Source organism: Squalius cephalus (assembly GCF_949319135.1).
Source record: "Squalius cephalus genome assembly, chromosome: 14".
Lineage (NCBI taxonomy): Eukaryota > Metazoa > Chordata > Actinopteri > Cypriniformes > Leuciscidae > Squalius > Squalius cephalus.
In genome coordinates, this window is record NC_137135.1 from 32,880,278 (window position 1) to 32,899,757 (window position 19,480).

A 19,480-nucleotide genomic window follows, 5' to 3' on the forward strand; every position below is an offset into this window, starting at 1 on the left:
TATAAATCAATTAATAATATTTATTTCTCAGGCGACATAAAGTAGTTGTCGCTCTGTTGCTCAGGGAGCCGAATAATCCGTTGAGCCGTAGTCAAATCTCAGGATATTTTTGTCATAAAAAATAATAATATCATTTAAGTCTTTCCAAAAGAGGCATGTTTTAATAAAACGCAAATAGAAATCAGCCCCTACAACCTTGATAACTGATAACGTAATGAAAAACTACAGTGATTGGTCAATCATGAACAGCGATGAGGAAAGTAACAGGTAGCACGTGACATTGCCGTTTATCCCAGATCGGTCTGGACAATTATTTACACCTAAATAATGATACCAATAACTTGAATAAACATTTAGTGGGAAAATATGCATTTACAATTTTATATTTATCATTTCGAGCCATTGTACTAAAAGTAAAACAGCGTGAGTAGTTGTGTTCGAGCGAGTCGTTCATTCATTCAGGGCAAATGAATCGAGCGCACATTGAATCGCTTATCATTTCTGCAGTATGGCGGAAGACAAGGTGAGAAACCACGGTCTGTCTAAAACAACACTTTTTTCATAATGAATTAATGTAAAGATAGGGACAAATCAGGTATGTCGTTTATATTTAAGTGTTGTGCTATCAATGTCACCTGCTGTTTGTTTATTAGAGCTGTTGTGACGCTTTATTGGAGTAATGTAAAGTCACTGCTGCCTTTCTGAACTCTTGGCATTTGACGGCTGTCATAGAAAGAAAAGCATCACACTTGTAAGATCTGATTAACTGCAATTACTAGAAATAAGAAATGTATAGAAACACATTTTATTTTGAAAAATGTAATCTGTAGAATTTAATGTTTTCATTGTGGGATACTAGAAAATGTGTAAATTGATCAGGATCAAATAATGTGTAATTTATGTGATTTACAATATCAATATATGTCTATACTTTCTTTCTATTACTGTTCTTAAACAGAAAATACATCCTCTAAATTGCATTCATGTAACATTATTCAAGTCAAATGATTTATTAAAACATTATAATATAAGGAAATAAAACTATTCGATTTTAAACCTGCCATAGATAAAGAGTATGTGTTTGAATTGGAAAAATGTAATTAGTATTTTTATTTTAATTAAAAGTAATAAATTAGTTATGATATACAAAAATGGCCACTGATATAGGCCTAAATTACATCTTTTTTACTTAATTAGCTTGTACCTTATGTTATATGTATATCCTCCTCTATTGTTTGATGTTAAGAGTCTTTGCATGTTTTCTGAAAGTTAATAAAAAATAAAAAGATCTCATTAATCAGATTGAAAGTGCTTAGAAATTGAGCAAAGGGAGTTCATCTGTCAATGAAACGTAATTAGCCTATAAAACGGATTGTTCCAGTCCTTGATTCTGATTGGTTGAGCTGCGTTCAAAGCCATTTTAAATTAATATACAAACTTGTTGTGACTGCATTACTGTGTGTTGCTTGGCAAACATCCTGCTTCTGAACTACATTGCTTGGTGGAAGAATAATATGTTTTTATCAATAACATTACATTTTGGTTTGGTGTGTTTAGTTTATGAAACCTTGCAGGTGTGTGGAATAACTGTTTTATGAAAGCAATAAGCCATGTGAAGCCGTGATTAAAGGGATAGTTCACCCAAAAATGAAAATTCTGTCAGTAATTACTCACCCTCATGTTGTTCCAACCCCGTAAGACCTTCGTTCATCTTCGGAACACAAATTAAGATATTTTTTGATTAAATCTGAGAGTTGTCTCACTCCTCCATAGGCTTCTAAGGGACTGAAACTTGCTGGCCCAGAAAATGTATTAAATGTATTCATTTCCTTCTCTCTGGGCCTCGAGTCTTTTCACGTAGTGTTTAAGCGTAGCGCGTCTGTGTTGTACGTCACCACGTAGGCTCACTATTGGCCGACGCTGGTCATGTGTGATACGTGGTGTCATGCAACACAGACGCGCTACGCTTAAACACTACGTGAAAAGACTCGAGGCCCAGAGAGAAGGAATTGAATAGTGGAATAAAGTCGTTATTTTTGTTTGTTTTTGCGCACAAAAAGTATTCTCGTCGCTTTATAAACTTAAGATTGAGCCACTGGAGTCACTTGGACTATATTAACGATGTCTTTAATACATTTTCTGGGCCAGCAAGTTTCAGTCCCTTTGAAGCCTATGGAGGAGTGAGACAACTCTCAGATTTAATCCAAAATATCTTAATTTGTGTTCCGAATATGAATGAATGTCTTACGGGGTTGGAACAACATGAGGATGAGTAATTACTGACAGAATTTTCATTTTTGGGTGAACTATCCCTTTAACAGTGAATTTCACTGTACAGTAAATCACGCCACGGCTTCTTAGGGTTTATTACTCTAAGAACAGTATGTTGTTTTAGTTCATTGATCTGGATGTGTCAGTGGTCTGATGTGTGTCGGATCCGTTTCAGGATCCGGTGACCCGACTGAAGGATCTGGCTCAGCTCAAAGACCAACTGGAGGAGATCCAGAAGAAGGTGGAGGATGAGGTTCAAGCTGGAATCCCACAGGTACCACAGAACCAGATCCACGACTGATCCGGCCCGGTCCTAACATACTGAGGAACACGTACAGAAACTTTGGTTCTGTACTGTTTATTAGTTTTACTTTGGCCGATAATAAATATGTTGATATTATAAATCGATATGGTTTTGCCTATTCTTAAACAGAAAATACTCACATTCATGTAACATTACTGCTATAGTAGAAGAGTGTGTGTTCGGAAAGATATAGTTATTTTCATTTCAATCAAATGTAAATATAAATGCAGCCAAATATTCTTATGTATAAAAATCCATTTACACTGTGTGAGGAAAATATTAAATCTAATATTATTATGACAACAAAATTAAATTAAATAATTTCCTTTACATTATTATTATTATAATGAAATAAATTAACATAATTTCTGAAAAATAATTACTTTTATGTCATATAAAGGTGAAACTCGAAAAATTACAATATCGTGCAAAAGTTCATTTATATCAGTAATTCAACTTAAAAGGTGAAACTAATATATTATGTAGACTTATAATCTTGATGATTATGGCTTACAGCTTATGAAAACCCCATATTCAAAATCTCAGAAATTTTGAAAATGTTCATAAGCTGTAAGCCATAATCATCAAAATTATAACAAATGAAGGCTTGAAATATCTCTTTGCATGTAATTTTCTATATAATATATTAGTCTCACCTTTTAAAGGCAGGGTAGGTAGGATTTTTCTAAAAAAAACATTCCAAATTTGTTTAAACTGTCTTTATATACCAATACATAATTAAAATGTAAGTACTCTGAAAAAGAGAGTATAAAAATCGAGTGTCTGTAGACCTCTCACGACTGTTGTAAACACAGCTCATTATTTCCATTCACTCCACCCCCTCCCTTCTGAGCTCCTTCCAAAGCCACGCCCCCAAAACACATGAACGCGCGACGCCAAACGCTCAGGCTCAGCTGGAAGACGCATTTATTACCTGAGACGAGCGGAGAGGAAGGAGCGCAGTGCATGCAGTGACATCATGTCAGAATCACATGTAATAAAATACATAACTTTATCACTATAAATATAAACAAATAAGATTTCTTTTAGTACTCACTATCAAGCTAGCATATCGATACTGGTAAAGTTTAAAATATACTTTGTTTGATTCGGTAACAAGCTATATTTATAGGTAACGAGCTATATTTATAGGTAACGAGCTATATTTATAGGTAACGAGCTATATTTATAAGGCAAAGCTAAAAACAGGTTGCATTGATGCACGTTTTTCCATTACCATCAGTTACACTGTGATGAAGGTGAATTTCGTGTAAGATTCATAACATATACGGTGTTTTGCGAGTTTCCATGATGAAAACATTGTTGACTCTAATGAGGACTACACTCCGGAGACAAGTACCGCATCGTCAGTTCGACAGGTCCGGGGTCGAGGGCGAGCAGAGGAGGTCGTTCAAGAGTGCGGGCAACCAGGGTCCGAGGAAGTAGTTTTTGCCTTGTTTGCCTTCGCTGACTGAATATGCAGGTGCTTTGAATTTTGAATGCTCTTTCTCTGCCATAATTTTACTCTTCGTAGGTTCCGCGCCTCTCTTGCACTCCTCAAATCAAACGGGTGCGCGCGCATATGGGCAGATCTAGCAACAGGGGTGGTAGCCATGGTTGCGAGAGTGAGTGACAGTCGCCCAAACCAATCAATTGTTTCGTCCCGAATGGAAATAATGAGCTGTGTTTATTGCAGATTAAAAGGTCTACAGTCACTCGATTTTTATACTCTTCTTTTTCAGAGCACTTACATTTTAATTATGTATTGGTATATAAAGACAGTTTAAACAAATGTGAAAAAAAGTTTTTTATAAAAATCCTACCTACCCTACCTTTAAGTTGAATTACTGAAATAAATGATCTTTTGCACGATATTCAAATTTTTCGAGTTTCACCTATATAGCAGATTTTTTGCCACAAATATTTTTTTATTTTAAATTATTGTAATTAATGCCATGACCAGTTTTTAGAAAGCAAAATTAAATATTTATTTTAGTGAATGAAAAAAAAGAATACGTTATACATACTTCATTAATGCCTTTAACATCTCCGTTTGAAACCCCTGTCCTAGTGGTTAAAAGTGGGCTGATAAGCAAAAGAGAGTATGTTATATAGATGTTGCTCTTTATATACTGTAATATTGACAGCTCAATGACTGCACACTTCCCAGGCTGCAGCTGAAACTGTCCTGTTTGTGTTTCTTAGGGTGGGTCATTATTAGCGTCTCCTTTCCTGAAAGGATTCCTGGCTGGGTATGTGGTTTCCAAAATGCGTTCGTCTGCCATCTTAGGAGTCGCTTTGGGAACGCTGACGGGAATCTGCGCTGTCCAGAACTATCAGGTGCCCAACATCGAGGAGACCGTACGAGACTTCCTGAACTCCCTGAAGAAAGGACCCAGTGATTAGAAGTGGACTGAATTCAGACTGAAGAGGAGAGCATGTCATTCAACGTCACATCGGAGCTCCTTCCCTCATGAACAAAACTGTTGATTTAGAAAAAACTGTGTTTTGAGGTCTATATGTGAGTGTGGATTTGGACTTTATAATGAAGACCATTATAATGGGCATCATGTAGGGCTGCACGATATGGCTTAGTGCGATTATCACATCGCAAAGGCTGTGATTTAACTAAATAAATATATGCTCTGCGTGTTTCAGAGTGAAGCGCAGCACTGTGTTTATTTACACACGCCGGTGTTTGCAGCATCTCAGAGCGGCTTTATGGTTAGTATTTCGCCAAAATACAACTTCGATGGTTTTACTTTTGAAAATGAAGAAATTAAGACAGCCATAAATATTAGTATTGTAATTTTATAGCTGTACTTTTATTTATAGTTGTACTGTAAAAAAATATAAATTTTCTTAAATTCTTCATTTCTACCGGTAAAATATTACAATAGTTTTTATTTAATAATAATAATCGTCAAAAATATGAGTATTTTAATTTTACAGTTGTACTTATTTTTCTAGTTGTACTGTAAAATTATTATTTATTTTTTTTAAAAACTCATTTTTTATTTTACTGTGAAATATTACAATAGTAACATGTTTAATATTTTTATTTAGTGATTATTATTATTTTATAATTATATTGATATATAATTACTAAATCTTTGGTCAAATTGTGCAGCCCTACAAACAAGCACAGCAAACCTCAAAAAGTTTTTTAAATCACATTTTAAATTGCAATTCCAATTTTTAGCAGGAAAATCGCAAACCGAACGTTTTTCCCAAGTCGTGCAGCCCTAACATCATGTCCATTTTGTTTTATACTGCGCTGTTCAAGAATCAAGTTCGTCCTAGTGCTTTTTTGTTTGTTTTTTTGTAGGGTTTGCTGAGTTTGTACTTTGGAAAGCATGATTGCGGTAGATAATGCTGGTTCTTCTGAAGCAGAACCTCCTCTCAGAAGACGTTGGGTCCTTCTCCTGCTTCTCCTGGTTCTCATTTACGGTTCCCACGCTCCCCTCATCTCGCTCACCAAAGTCGATGGTCACGTTCCCTTCAGCCCGTCGTCATGTGTGGTTCTGATCGAGTTCGCCAAACTTCTGGTCTCATTCGCCTCCCTGTTGGCATCTGGGAATCTTTCCTCCCTCAAAGTGTCGGTGTCTGTGATGACGGTGGCGCCGTACGCCGTTCCTGCTGTGCTCTACGCCTTCAACAACAACCTGGTGGTGTTCATGCAAGCCTACATGGATCCCAGCTCCTTCCAAGTGCTCAGTAACCTGAAAATCGTGTCCACCGCTCTCCTCTACTCGTCCTGCCTGGGAAAGCATCTCCGGCGCGGGCAGTGGTTCGCTCTCGGGATGCTCGTGGCCGCCGGCGTTTCTCACAGCTACTCCGGTTTAGATCGGGAACCATCACTGGAGGACGAATCCACGGGCCGGCTTCACATCACATCCTGGGGTTTGCTGTTGGTGCTTGTGTACTGTTTTATCTCAGGACTGGCTGCCGTCTACACTGAGCGGGTGCTGAAAACCCAACGGCTGCCTTTGAGTCTCCAGAATTTGTTTCTGTACGTCTTCGGCGTGGCCATCAATCTGGCGTCGCATCTCTCCGGCGGCGGGCGGCAGGGATTTTTGGAGGGTTTCTCCACGCTCGTTTGGCTCATTATCGCGGGACAGGCTGCTAACGGGCTTCTTATGTCCGTCATCATGAAACATGGAACGGGAATCACACGGCTCTTTGTCATATCTTCTGCTATGCTGGTAAATGGTGTGTTGTCTTGGGGGCTTCTGGGAATACAGCTCACACCTTACTTCCTGTTTCCTGTTGTGCTGATTGGATGGGCTGTGTACCTGTATTACAGATAGAGCGGACGACACCAACAACAAAATTAAATAATTGGCCTTTACATTGTCATCAGTATACTAAAACAAATTGTTGAAATATTTTTTTGGAAGATATGTAATTTTATTAAGTTGACCGCATATCTGAGATTAACACTTCCCACAAATATTTTTATTTAAAAGTAAAAAAAAAAAAAAATGTAAAAATGTTAAACATGCTTCATTAAAGGGATAGTTCACCCAGAAATTTTAATTCTGTCATCATTTACTCACCCTCAAGTTGTTTCAAACCTGTAAGAATTTCTTTTTTCTGCTGAACACAAAAGAAGATATTTTGAAAAATGTCTGTAACCAAACAGTTGATGAACCCCATTGACTTCCATAGTAGGAAAAAAAAAATACTATGGAAGTCAATGGGGTCCATCAACTGTTTTGGGTGAACTATCCCTTTAATATCTTGTGCAATTTGTAAAAAAATAAATAAAAATAGAGCGTAAGCCACTGAGGAAAACCACGAAAGACTTTTTCAAAAGACGTATATCATTGCAATTGCTTTTTTATCGTTCTTTATGTATGAACCACAGCGTCTCTCTCGTTATTTCATTTCCTTCTTCTGTTTTTCTTTACTATTATTTTCTCAGCATGTGCCCTAAAATATCTCTGTTGCCTTCGTCCTCATTCTAGAAGTGCATCTTACTGTGAATGGACATCATCTCATGACGACTGAATGTCTGCTGATTTGTTGTTGTTTTTATTCATATGCATCTGTCAGTATTTATTTTGATTAAATGTGTTGAAATGAATACGAATTGTACAGCGCACATATTTAAGACTGATTTATGCAAATAAATATTTATGGACTTGGTAAGTGATTAACATGTCTAATGGTTTCACTTGTAAAATTTATACTTTCAATTTTAGACTTTTTCATTTTGCAAAATACATACTGGGCAAAAAAAAAGGCAAATTATGTTGTGGTCTTTTAATGGTTTTAACCATTTTAAACACAAATCACTGGTCAGGAAATTAGCAATAATTGCACAAATACTGTAGATAAAGTAGCTTAGAATTGAATAGCCTTATTTGTTTTCTTTAAAATGTTAAACTTGCAGACATCGTTTTACAGGAAGAAGAGTCAGTGTTGTTCCACTCAGTGTCTTCAAACTGTTTATCAGTAGTTGAAAAATGTCTTGTGGTACGTTTCAGTTTAATATGAGACTAAATATTCACTATAAAGTTCAAATCTGGACTCTGACCAGTCAAAACATGAGTTTGATGGACTTGATCTTTGGGCAGAAGCGTCTTGTTAAAAAATAACATCTGATCATTCCTAGATAACAACTTTCCCTTTGTGGGAAGCAAGCTATTCTGCAATATTCTCCTGTTCTTTAAAGCATTAATTGACTTTTCACAGTGAAGTAGCTCACCAATACGTAAGGGATAATGTAGAGCGAGGCAGTTGTTAATGCATTGAATTTAAATTTACATTGTTTAAATATGTTTAAACATGAATATGTCTATTAAAGAGTGTAGGCTATATGTGTACAAAGAGAATCGCAATGCTGACAAAATTTTTTTTAATAAAAGTTGCTGATAACTTCTGGATTTCATGGTTTGTGGTACAGCTGTGGATCAGTTACACACTGCAAACGCAGCATATGTGAAAGCACTAAAGTGTGTGCTGCTCCGGTACTGCATACACACTGCACACGGTGTAGGCCTATGTGTGAAACAGGCGTTAACCTCTGCTTTCTCATCTTACACATCACACTCCACTGTTATGGTGGCCATTTCAGTAGAAATACTCACTAACATTCTTGTGGAAACACAATAAGCATGGAAACTAAAATATGGAAGTATCGTGCTAAAGCACACATTCTATCAGCTGCAGTTCTGCCGCCTCAGTCCCACTGTAAAACTCGACATATCTTACATTTAATGCAGCGGTAGAGTTACACTCACAGGACACTGCACTTATTCGCAATCACAAAAGTTCATTATTTGCACGTGCTTTAAGGCTTTGCCGGGTAAAAATTTCATTGGCGTTATGTTCTGACATGCTGCACTTTTTCTGAGGGCGTACACCCGAAGCGCGCACACTGTCAAATAGCGCCAAACTGGAGTTTTGTTGGGTCAGACCCATCTGCTAGCAATGTGGGGCTGAGACTAAGAGAGACCGAGAGAGCTACATGGAAAAATATGCACAAAACAAGCCACTTTGAAATTTTGCTGTTTTCATGAATACAAAAGTTGGGTGACCCTCCCCTCAACAAAGAATAAAGACATGACCCTCCCCTATTTTCCTCCGGTGGTCCATTCCATAAATACCGAATGGTCCTTAATATATTAAAGCATCTTTGGTGTTTCCATGGTTTATACAGTATAAAACCGGAAATGATAGGCGATGCACAGACACGATCCATGTAAAACTGCAACATTCGGGATAATGTAAGTAGCCTACACAAATCAACAAAATATAAAACATTGTTCTAGTGATTTTTGGATATTTTGATCCAAAAATCTTACATAGTGTGCCTTTAAATAGATATCAAATATAATACAATGTATTTTAGTAAATGAGTCCAGCTGTAACTCTAGTTTCCTCCTGCAGATGTCGCTGATAACCAGGAAACTGTCTGTCTTTGACACTTATTTGTTAAACATAAATAGACTTTTATTACAGTGTTAATTTTAATAAAGTTTATTTGTTTAAAATTACACTAAAGAGCTATAGACTATCATCCACCATCTGTGTGTGAAACATGAAATTGCATGTGATGTGTGGAGTAGTTTGAGTCAGTTGTGCTTCTGTACGGATGAATCTGCTGGTTTGAGGAATCGTACTGGTTAACAATGATCACAGTATCAGAGCGGATCTGTCATGTTGTATCAAGACCGCTGACACTAAGAAAAGTGTAGCCTATATCAAGATGCCATATGATCTACTGTGTATTATATTTGTCGCTGTGGGTTATTCCACAGGGGTTATTCAGAGACCAGTGTTTCTCAACGGGTCGCGGAGTGAAAACATCGACAAAAGCAAGAGCAATGTATGAGCTTGCCAATATTCCTATGTTCATATCAGGTTCATGTTAATCATGTCAAAAAATATATTTTATAAGAATCAGCTCTGGTTTCTTGGTATCACATTCTGCATAGCTAAACTTTGCAGTTTTAACACTATAGAAGCAAAACGAGCCAAATAAGCCTTAATTTCTGAAATCAATGTTAATACTCTCTGTGCCTTAATTCTATAATTGACACCTTTGCTATTACACCAGATAGGGGGAGACCGGGGACAGTTGCAACACTTTTTGCATTTTTTTCAGTTACTCAGAGACTATTTGGACTAGACCAACCAAATTTGTATATATTAAACTTGCATCTGTCTGCTAATTACCCATACCATTCAAAGATGATTATATATGACATATCTTTCACAGTATTTATTTGAATGGAAGTCAGATGTTGCAACTGACCCCAACCCAGGGGACAGTTGCAACACAAACCAGGGACGATTGCAACACGTTAAAAATACCTTAAATTTCTCTAATTAATTTTAGCTTTTTGTCTCAATGAGCATATAATTCTGAAAATATTAACTGTTTTAGGCCTACTATAATATTATAGTTTTATTTATTTCAATAATATTATTGTAGCCTATTATTTATTTATTTAGTCATATTTATCAAATAACAGTTATTGAGTTTTTTTTGTTTATGTGTAGAACAGGCCTAGATAGATTCAGTCAGGGTTCTAAATTAACTTTTTTGATCACCAGCCAATGTGGCTGGTAACTTTCTAAAGTTACCAGCCAATCTGAATATCCACTAGCCAAATTTTTTTCCGGTGAAAATAAGAGAAATTATAAGTGCCACTGAATGTATTTAATTATTTTATTAGAATTGCTGGCATGAAAAACACAAAGTACAATACAACAAAATATAAACAGAAAGGCAATACGATCTGTCTTGGCAGTTTTAATCCTTAGGCTCTCCTGATGACTTCGGGAACTCTCATGGTCCTTACTGCCTCTACTTAAAAATTATTAGATCCTAGGCCTACTACGAAAATTTTTTTTTTTTTTTCTTTTGCGTACATGACAATACATGACGATATTATTGTGATCAAACACTAGCCATCCCATACACAAAAGAAATATATTTGAAATATGTTTTCACAATATATTTGAAATATATTTTTGGAATATATACAAATATTCGAAATTGGCCCAATAAATATATTTTAGTTATATTTCAGAATATATTTCAAAATGATAAATATAAGTGAACAACAATGCAAATATATTTCAATGTATTTGGAATATATGCCACATATATTTTTGACACTTTAAAATATATTTCAATATATTTTTTTTTCTGTATTGGATTCACGACCCGTCAGCCATTTGGCATTAAATGTTCTTTTCTTAGTTTCTCTGTCGATACCCTCCTCATCCCCTGCCTCGTTCCTCTTCTCGCCCCCAGAAGTCTGTCCCAACCACCGCCGCATTTCGTTTAATATTAACCTACTTTACTAGCCAACTCCGTTCGTCTTATTTCTTGTGTTTTCTGTGTCCGTTCGTTTCCATGGTTTCTCGCGCTGGTTTCACTGCAAACTGCGCGAAACCAATGGGCGTATGAAACGTCATCACGTAGCATTACGGCACAGTGTTCATGGGAAATGTAGGAAGTACTGCCAGGGGGATAAATGACCGAGAACAGAGCGGAACAGAGCCTTATATGTATCATGCCTCATACATCACCGGCCAAACTGGCTAGTAAGTTTTTATTAACACCCGCCAAAATGAATTTTAACCCGCATTTGGCGGGTTGGCGGGTGTTAATTTAGAACCCTGGATTCAGTGTGCAGGTGTTACAGATGCTATTCAATCTCTCCATATTTCAGTGTCAGACAGGAAGAATTGAACAATTTGCAATGCAACAAACCTTTATTAAACATGCTATTTATAACTTGTTGCAACCGTCCCCAACCCTATCAGCCATGACCATCATGTGCCTGCTAGACACACTGACTTTTACACATGCTAACCAAGTCACAGAAGTCAACTAAACAATAATTCAACCTAAGTAAGTTTTGATTAATTTATACAAAATGTCTGGACAGTATGACAAAAAATATATCTCATGAAAAAATTTACTTTCATACCTCCAAAACAAGTTTTGTTCAATAAATGCAGAAGCAGATGCATAATATGTTTAGGATTATTCACAAAAGAACAATCATGATAATCATAAGCATATATTTTTTTATACACCACTTTCCCACTTGCTGTTTTAAATGTATGATTAGCACTTTTACACTTATTTTTGGAACTGTGCCTGAAAATGTTACGTCTTTTTACACCTTTCTAGTTTCACTGTCTTTAGTTAGACTTGGTCTATGTCAGTGCACCCATCATCTGCCTTCCCCCATATGAGGAAACTTCCTCTTTTCTCATGAAGCGGTCAGATATTTCCTCGTGTGTCAGTCCAGAGTGAGTCTCTCTGTGAGGAGCTTCATGAGAGCCAGAACACAGACAGACTGAAGTCCAGACACTCATGTCCCCATCTGAAGCTTCATCCACACTCTTCTGCTGCCGCTGGGCTCTTCTGGAAACTGGACTTTAGAGAAATGATGCTCATCTTTGGACTGATGCTGATGCTGCTGCAAACTGCTGCATGTGAGTCAACTTTACAATGCTGTTCAATCTCATCAATCTCTCAAATAAAAACACTGTAATATAATATCACATTAACAGTGTTTCCAAAACAGTCTGCAGTGATCTATAGACTTAGTGTTACTGGTCTTATTCATAGTGTGTATTTGTGGAGGATTAACAAAATGTGAGAGGAAGTGTGTTTGATTCTTAGTGTCATTGTACAAACAAGTTTCATATTTTTTTAATTTAATCATTCATTTATATAAAATTATCATACGGGGATTCATCAAATCATGTTTCTCCATTACATCTGATGTCACAAACATCAAGACATAATTTTAAAAGAAAGAAATGTCACAGTTTGACTGGATTGAACTTTTTTTGTACTACATACTAAACCAAGTTAAATCTCCAGTAATATGGTTATATTCAGTAATTCATGAGAGTAATTCCTTAAAGAAAAGATTTGAGCATTTGTGTTTATGATGAAGATGAGCTTCACTTCAGATGAACTGAGCTCAGATGTTTCAGTGAGATCAGATCAAGAGTCTGATTAATTTCATCTTCTTTAATTCTGTGAATGTTTGTGTAATTTGTGTCTGATTATGATGAGAGAAATATTTACATCAGCAGTAGCTCTCTCTGTATGTTGATCTCTCTCTCTCTCTCTCTCTCTCTCTCTCTCTCTCTCTCTCTCTCTCTCTCTGTGTGTGTGTGTGTGTGTGTGTGTGTGTGTGTGTGTGTGTGTGTGTGTGTGTGTGTGTGTGTGTGTGTGTGTGTTTTGTTCTTCAGGTATGGAGTTTAACTGCAGGTTTGATTGGTCAGATCCCTGTTACGCTGCTCTGGATCACAAACTCAATCTGCAGATGGTGGATGCTGGAAAATATAAACTGAAGATAATAAAGACAATATACAACAACCAATATGATCCAGTTTGTAAAGTAAAGAATGACAGTAAAATTGTGACCGAATGTGATCTTTATAATAACAGAACTGAAGTGACAGTCATTAATGGGACTCTGATAATAAACCGTGTGATCAGAGAAGATTCAGGGAATTACACTTTAGAACTCGATCGCTTAGATGGCACAGGCTCATTAACATCTGCAGATCTTCAAGTGAAAGTAGAAGGTACAGTAACTCTCATCAGACTCATTATAATCTCATGATCTCCAATGATCTCACTCTCATGCAAATTAATCAGTGGAATCTCTGTGAAGGTTGTTATTATTATTATTATTATTATTATTATTATTATTAAAAAGGATCTGAACTTTCCATGTACTGAGACTATTTTCAGAATTGAAAACTGCTTACTGTATATTGCCGACTGTTTCAAAGTAGTATGTGAAAGCATTTCAAACAGTAATTTGCTACATTGTTGTCACATGAATAACCAATGCTGCATGTTTAATTCAGTGATGTCCAGCTATCATCGCAGCAATAAATGTGGTTAAAAATGTCTTGAAATTGAGTTGTGACTGTACTGTCATGTGACTGTCATGTGTCCCGCCCTCCAGCTCCTATTGGCTCAGTGGAAGTGTCAATCATCTGCTCCTCCAGTGGGGTGAAGTCAGTGTCCTGCTCTTCTGACGGGGATCAGCTCATCTACAGCTGGACTCTGAATGGAGATCCACTGATGGATGGAGACACCAGCATTGAGCTGAATGACACAACTCATGGAGACATCATCTGTAGTGTGAAGAACCACGTCAGTGACGGACAGAAGAGCATTAGTGTAGGACAATGTCCTGGTGAGCTTTTCATACATAAATCTCCATGTATTTACTAAACTACAGCAACAAGAGTGAATCTCACAAAACCTGTCAAGAACATGTCAGTCACATTTTAGTCAGACACAGCAACACCAGTGATGCAAAACAGTGAGTTCTCTTCAATGGACACAGTTCATTCTCGCAACGTTTCTGGCTGAAAATGAGTTTATTTCAGCCCGATCTCAGCAGTAATTTGTGTTGAAGTGTTTTCAGTTTCAGTGATTACAGTGATGTTTTATTACAGGAACAACTACTGCAGCTGTGACCTCTCGTTTGACCTCTACACTGACCAGTAGCTCACAGACATCAGGACATGGTACGAGTTTTAAAGAACACGCTACAGGAAACATGATGGATTGATTTTCTTTCTAATTGTTGTTTTCAGTGTGTTCAGAGTCTGTGGTGTTTGTGCTGGTCTGGTGTTTTCAGATGATGGTTCTGTTTGGTCTGTTAGGAGGGTTTCACATCTACATGAGACACACGTCAGGTGAGAGACATTTATGATCATCATTGTGGATTTAACATGCAAATATTAAGAGTTGATGATAATGTGATGCTTTTAGAAAGAAAACAGGACGATCAAAAACTGAGAATGAGAAGATTTGGAGAAGAACATGAACACACAGCAGAAGATTCATGAGACCAGCAGCAGATCTCAGCACATCTATGAGAATCTCCTCCTTTTGCTTTCCTGTTTCTACAATGTTTTCAGGCGACGTCTACAATTGCGAAGATTTCAGATGATGGCAACTTTGGATCGACATGCCAAACTTTCAGATATTATCCTTCAATATTTTAATATTATCATTATATTGTAATCGTTAAGCACAAGTTGTAATAGCTGTCTAACATATACGCTGTCAGCTTAACTGAAAACATGAAGTTATCTAACTAACATGTACTATATTACAGCTGTATATTACTGCCATATTACTGTGACACACTCATCTCTGGCTGATATTTCCTAAATTGTAACATTAAAACAAGCATTTTCTGTAAAGCTGATTTGAAACATGTATTGTGAAAGTGCTAGAAAAATTAACTTGAATTAAAAACTGTTGCTCTTGATCGTGTCTTGGTTTTGTGGTGTCTGGGGTTTTGCTATCCGTGCTTTTACACTTCTGCTTGTATTTGCAGTTTTTTTGAAGATGTTAAACACGTTTAGCCACATGTGTGCTGTGAGGCAGCAGACTCGAATCCACTGTGGATATGTTAAGATCTGAGAAAAATTAAGGCTCAACCCGAAGATAGCTACTCTTCAGAGAATGGATGGGGTGAAGGGCATCGTTTTCATTGCATGATTTATAAACACACACATTATAAAACACCCACAAATTTAGAAACACCTACTTTTTTTCCCATAAACCCCATACTCAGTGAAGACGCAAGTGTACAGTCCCGTAAAACAACGTAAAAAAATAAAAATAAAAAAATAAAATCAAAGATATATACCTATACAATATTTACACTGATTCATGAGTATCCACAATGTTCAGGAAGGGTTTTAATTTCAGGCGAGTTGAGAGCACAAATCACAAAATCATTTAGTGGTCATGACGATGTATTCAGATATAGCATATTAATGATGACAGAGTGTACATGAGCTTGTGTTTGACGGCACATTCCTGCAGCAACCCGGCTAACATATAACTCACGATTTTACAATAAAGTATGTGTGATAGACTATGTGTGATATGTCCGGAGGGAATAACAGAAGGGAATGTGGGAATGTACTGCCGTTCCCAGCGGTGAAGATCATACAGTATCTTCACATGTGCATTAATCTTTACCAGATCTTTGTCATTATAATATTGATAAATATTCTTTAAGAATTGTAAATTGAGTCTGTGTTGAAACTGTTAAGATGAACTTTTTGTAGAGTTAAGTAAATGAAAATGAAACTGTTATATGCAAGCTTATTTGACTGTTTTTTATTTATATATTTTTTTATAATTTTAATTTTAATTAACAGAAAGTGCACATTGTTCAAATTTAAACATTTGGAAGTTTGCAATATAGGCTATAAAAAAATGAAAGGCACACTATGTAATTTTTCGCCACTAGAGATCACTTTTTTTGCAAATGTTTTGATCCAAAAATCTTACATAGTGTGCCTTTAAATAGATATCAAATATAATACAATGTATTTTAGTAAATGAGTCCAGCTGTAACTCTAGTTTCCTCCTGCAGATGTCGCTGATAACCAGGAAACTGTCTGTCTTTGACACTTATTTGTTAAACATAAATAGACTTTTATTGCAGTGTTAATTTTAATAAAGTTTATTTGTTTAAAATTACACTAAAGAGCTATAGGCTATTATCCACCATCTGTGTGTGAAACATGAAATTGCATGTGATGTGTGGAGTAGTTTGAGTCAGTTGTGCTTCTGTACGGATGAATCTGCTGGTTTGAGGAATCGTACTGGTTAACAATGATCACAGTATCAGAGCGGATCTGTCATGTTGTATCAAGACCGCTGACACTAAGAAAAGTGTAGCCTATATCAAGATGCCATATATGATCTACTGTGTATTATATTTGTCGCTGTGGGTTATTCCACAGGGGTTATTTAGAGACCAGTGTTTCTCAAAGGGTCGCGGAGTGAAAACATCGACAAAAACACGAGTAAAGGAAGAGAAGAAGAGCCCTCAGTCAGAGATGCAAGAGCAATGTATGAGCTTGCCAATATTCCTATGTTCAGATCAGGATAGAATATGTTAATCATGTCAAAAATGTATTTATAAGAATCAGCTCTGGTTTCTTGGTATCACATTCTGCGTAGCTAAACATTGCAGTTTTAACACTATAGTGAATAAATATATTATATATATTGAAGAAAAACGAGCCAAATAAGCCTTCATGTCTGAACGTAATGCTAATGAGGCAAATTCAAACTTAAAAAGTCAATAGTGTCTATTCAGCTCGAGTCAGTTCAGTGTTGATTAATTTCATCTCATCAATTATGAAATGATTTCCATTTATAATCACTGAAAAAGCTTGATTTGATCTTTTACAGTTACTTATTGGGTAACCAACCACCATGTTGGATCAGCGGTGTCACTGAGTGGGAATCTGAGTTTTCCGGAGCTGCTGAACTTCCTCCTGGAGCTGCAGGTTTTGTGAGGACAGGTGAACCGCGTCCTGGATGGCGTCTATGAGAAGAGCCCTGTACCTGCTCTCTGACATCCTCCTCTGCTCCTCCAGAACCTCACGAAACGCCCTGAACACCTGGACACGCATGCAGAACACAGACCTGACACTAGATGACAGCATTCAGATGGGAAATGGAAACTTGGGCACTATATTGAAACAAAACTTTAGCACATGAGTAATGCCTAGTCTTCGCATTCAGAACTGGAAGAAGACAGATATTAATGGCGTCTTGTAACATGTTGGGTTTTCTTCATTTCTTAATTTGGTTTTCCAGTCATTAAAAGCCGTAAATGTCCCGTGTTGTCACCTGTAGACTCTCCTCTCTGAGCTCATGGACCTCCTGCTGGTGGTGTTGGTTCTGGTCCTCCAGGTCCACATACGCTTGCTGGTTCTCCCTGCGCAGCGCCTCGATCTGAAGAACCAGGATGTGTCTCTCTCTGCGCAGGTACGACATCTCCCCCTCTACACCACTCACCTGCGGACGGGACGGAGACAGTCACATGATCAGAACGGCCCGTTTGAGGTCTTGTTCATCTGCTCTCACCTGCTCCTCTTGTAGTTCTCTCTCCATCTTCATCAGTTCATCCTCGATCAGTCTCTCGTGAGTCTCTCTCAGTCTCGTTCTGCGCTCCAGGAGTTTCTCATGAACCCCCTGAGAGACAAACACATTCACACACACACACAGTTAAAACTCCTGCTTTATACGTTTTTGTGCAATATGCTAACACTTTAAAATAACGTCCCATTAGTTAATGCATTTACTAAAATGAATGCTGGTTGAGTGCTGGACTGTGTTATCAGGTATCAGAGTTCCTGTCTCCTGATTGGTCACTCACCATGCTAGTGGCGTGTGATTGGTGGGATTCTCTGTGTGTCTCCTGTAATCTGATCTCCTCTTTCAGTTGTCTGATTCGGCTCATCCTCTCCTGATTCCTCTGAATGCTGGTCCTGCCCTCTGAAACCATCATCATCATCATCATCATCATCATCATCATCATGCTAGTGCAAGGATGTAAGTTCCCTCCAATAATTAGATATGGACAAATTGTCCCCCAATATTTGATATTATTTATGTTGCTCTGAACTGCATTTTTCTTTGTGTTGTTAGGATGACAGCAAATTTTCAGAGTTATTTTATTAGGCTGATCCGCCTCTGAGGTCTAGCAGTGCTCATCAATGTCAAAATATTTGAGATGGCCAATCAAATAAAAGAAGGCGGGGTTTAATGTTCACAGAAGCCGAATATATATTCCAGCACGATGCTTCCATTCAGGGCTATTATTGTTAACTACAACTAAAACTATTAAAAGCATTTTGTTAATTGAAATCAAGTTGAAAAAAATTAAATATAAATATTAGAAAATAATCTAACAAACAAACAAATTTGTAATTGAATGAGAGACAAGAGACTTTAACAGATCCATTTGCATATTAGGCATATGAAATATTATATACTGCATATTTTAAAATACAAAATATGATTTGCAGATTACTAAAAAGATGCATTACAATAGATTCTTGTTGATTTTCTACTTTTTTTCCCTCTCTAATCCCTTTAAATCCCTTATTTCTTTACAGTATTTCACAATTGCTAAAACACTAAACCCCATTCTCTGAACCCAATGCTCAGTGGCCTAAACCCATTTGTCGAATCAGTCACTCTGTAGGCAAAACCTTAAAGGACAAGTTCGGTATTTTACACTTAAAGCCCTGTTTACAGATTGTATCTGATGAAATAGAACGGTTAAGATTAAAATTTGGACACATGCTCCTGTCCCGAGAATTTTAGGTTTATTTCGCTTTCCCCCCCACCCCCACAATGGTTGTCTAGGTGCACTGGAACATTCCTTCCTAAAACACATTAAACTTTCGTTTACAAAGACGTGAAACTCACCGAGTGGTCAGGGGTGTTCACTGATATGCTCACACAAAAATCGCTGCAAAAGATGCTTTCCAACAGGTTTTATCGTAGTTTTTGTCCAACTCCATTGAAAGAGCTGTGTGAGGTACGGTATTACTCCGCCGCTT

At 37.0% G+C, this 19,480-nt stretch overlaps 4 protein-coding genes across 4 annotated transcripts in view; 3 read left to right on the forward strand and 1 right to left on the reverse strand.

The window, feature by feature from the left end:
* Positions 1-344: 344 nt before the first annotated feature.
* Positions 345-4,981, forward strand: slc35a4 (solute carrier family 35 member A4; the record flags this gene model as incomplete). Its single annotated transcript, XM_079893509.1, has 3 exons — positions 345-523; positions 2,447-2,545; positions 4,781-4,981. Exons 1-3 carry the CDS (start codon positions 509-511, stop codon positions 4,979-4,981), a joined length of 315 nt encoding a protein of 104 aa, XP_079749635.1. The 5' UTR covers positions 345-508.
* LOC307171714 (putative UDP-sugar transporter protein SLC35A4) lies at positions 4,964-7,738 on the forward strand. Its single transcript, XM_079893508.1, has 2 exons — positions 4,964-5,096; positions 5,904-7,738. The coding sequence occupies exon 2, from the start codon at positions 5,932-5,934 to the stop codon at positions 6,883-6,885; it is 954 nt and encodes a 317-aa protein (XP_079749634.1). The 5' UTR covers positions 4,964-5,096; positions 5,904-5,931; the 3' UTR covers positions 6,886-7,738.
* Positions 7,739-11,610: 3,872 nt separating this feature from the next.
* LOC307171421 (uncharacterized protein) lies at positions 11,611-15,365 on the forward strand (the record flags this gene model as incomplete). The annotated part of the gene is made up of 7 exons (XM_079893027.1): positions 11,611-11,641; positions 12,353-12,544; positions 13,316-13,654; positions 14,044-14,277; positions 14,543-14,614; positions 14,684-14,785; positions 14,862-15,365. 7 exons carry the CDS (start codon positions 11,611-11,613, stop codon positions 14,936-14,938), a joined length of 1,047 nt encoding a protein of 348 aa, XP_079749153.1. The 3' UTR covers positions 14,939-15,365.
* Positions 15,366-17,348: 1,983 nt separating this feature from the next.
* The window catches only part of LOC307171625 (uncharacterized protein), a 4,258-nt gene continuing 2,126 nt past the window's right edge, over positions 17,349-19,480 (reverse strand). The window contains exons 3-6 of the mRNA XM_079893379.1: positions 18,289-18,407; positions 17,997-18,104; positions 17,760-17,927; positions 17,349-17,527 (exon numbers count right to left, since the gene is read on the reverse strand). Of these exons, the coding sequence (XP_079749505.1) occupies positions 17,357-17,527; positions 17,760-17,927; positions 17,997-18,104; positions 18,289-18,407 (566 nt within the window). The 3' untranslated portion in view covers positions 17,349-17,356. The remainder of the gene's footprint in view (positions 17,528-17,759; positions 17,928-17,996; positions 18,105-18,288; positions 18,408-19,480) is intronic.

What these genes read in the sequence shown, in the direction of transcription:
- LOC307171714 (XM_079893508.1), top strand. Translation starts at nt 5,932, where the DNA reads ATGATTGCGGTAGATAATGCTGGTTCTTCTGAAGCAGAACCTCCTCTC.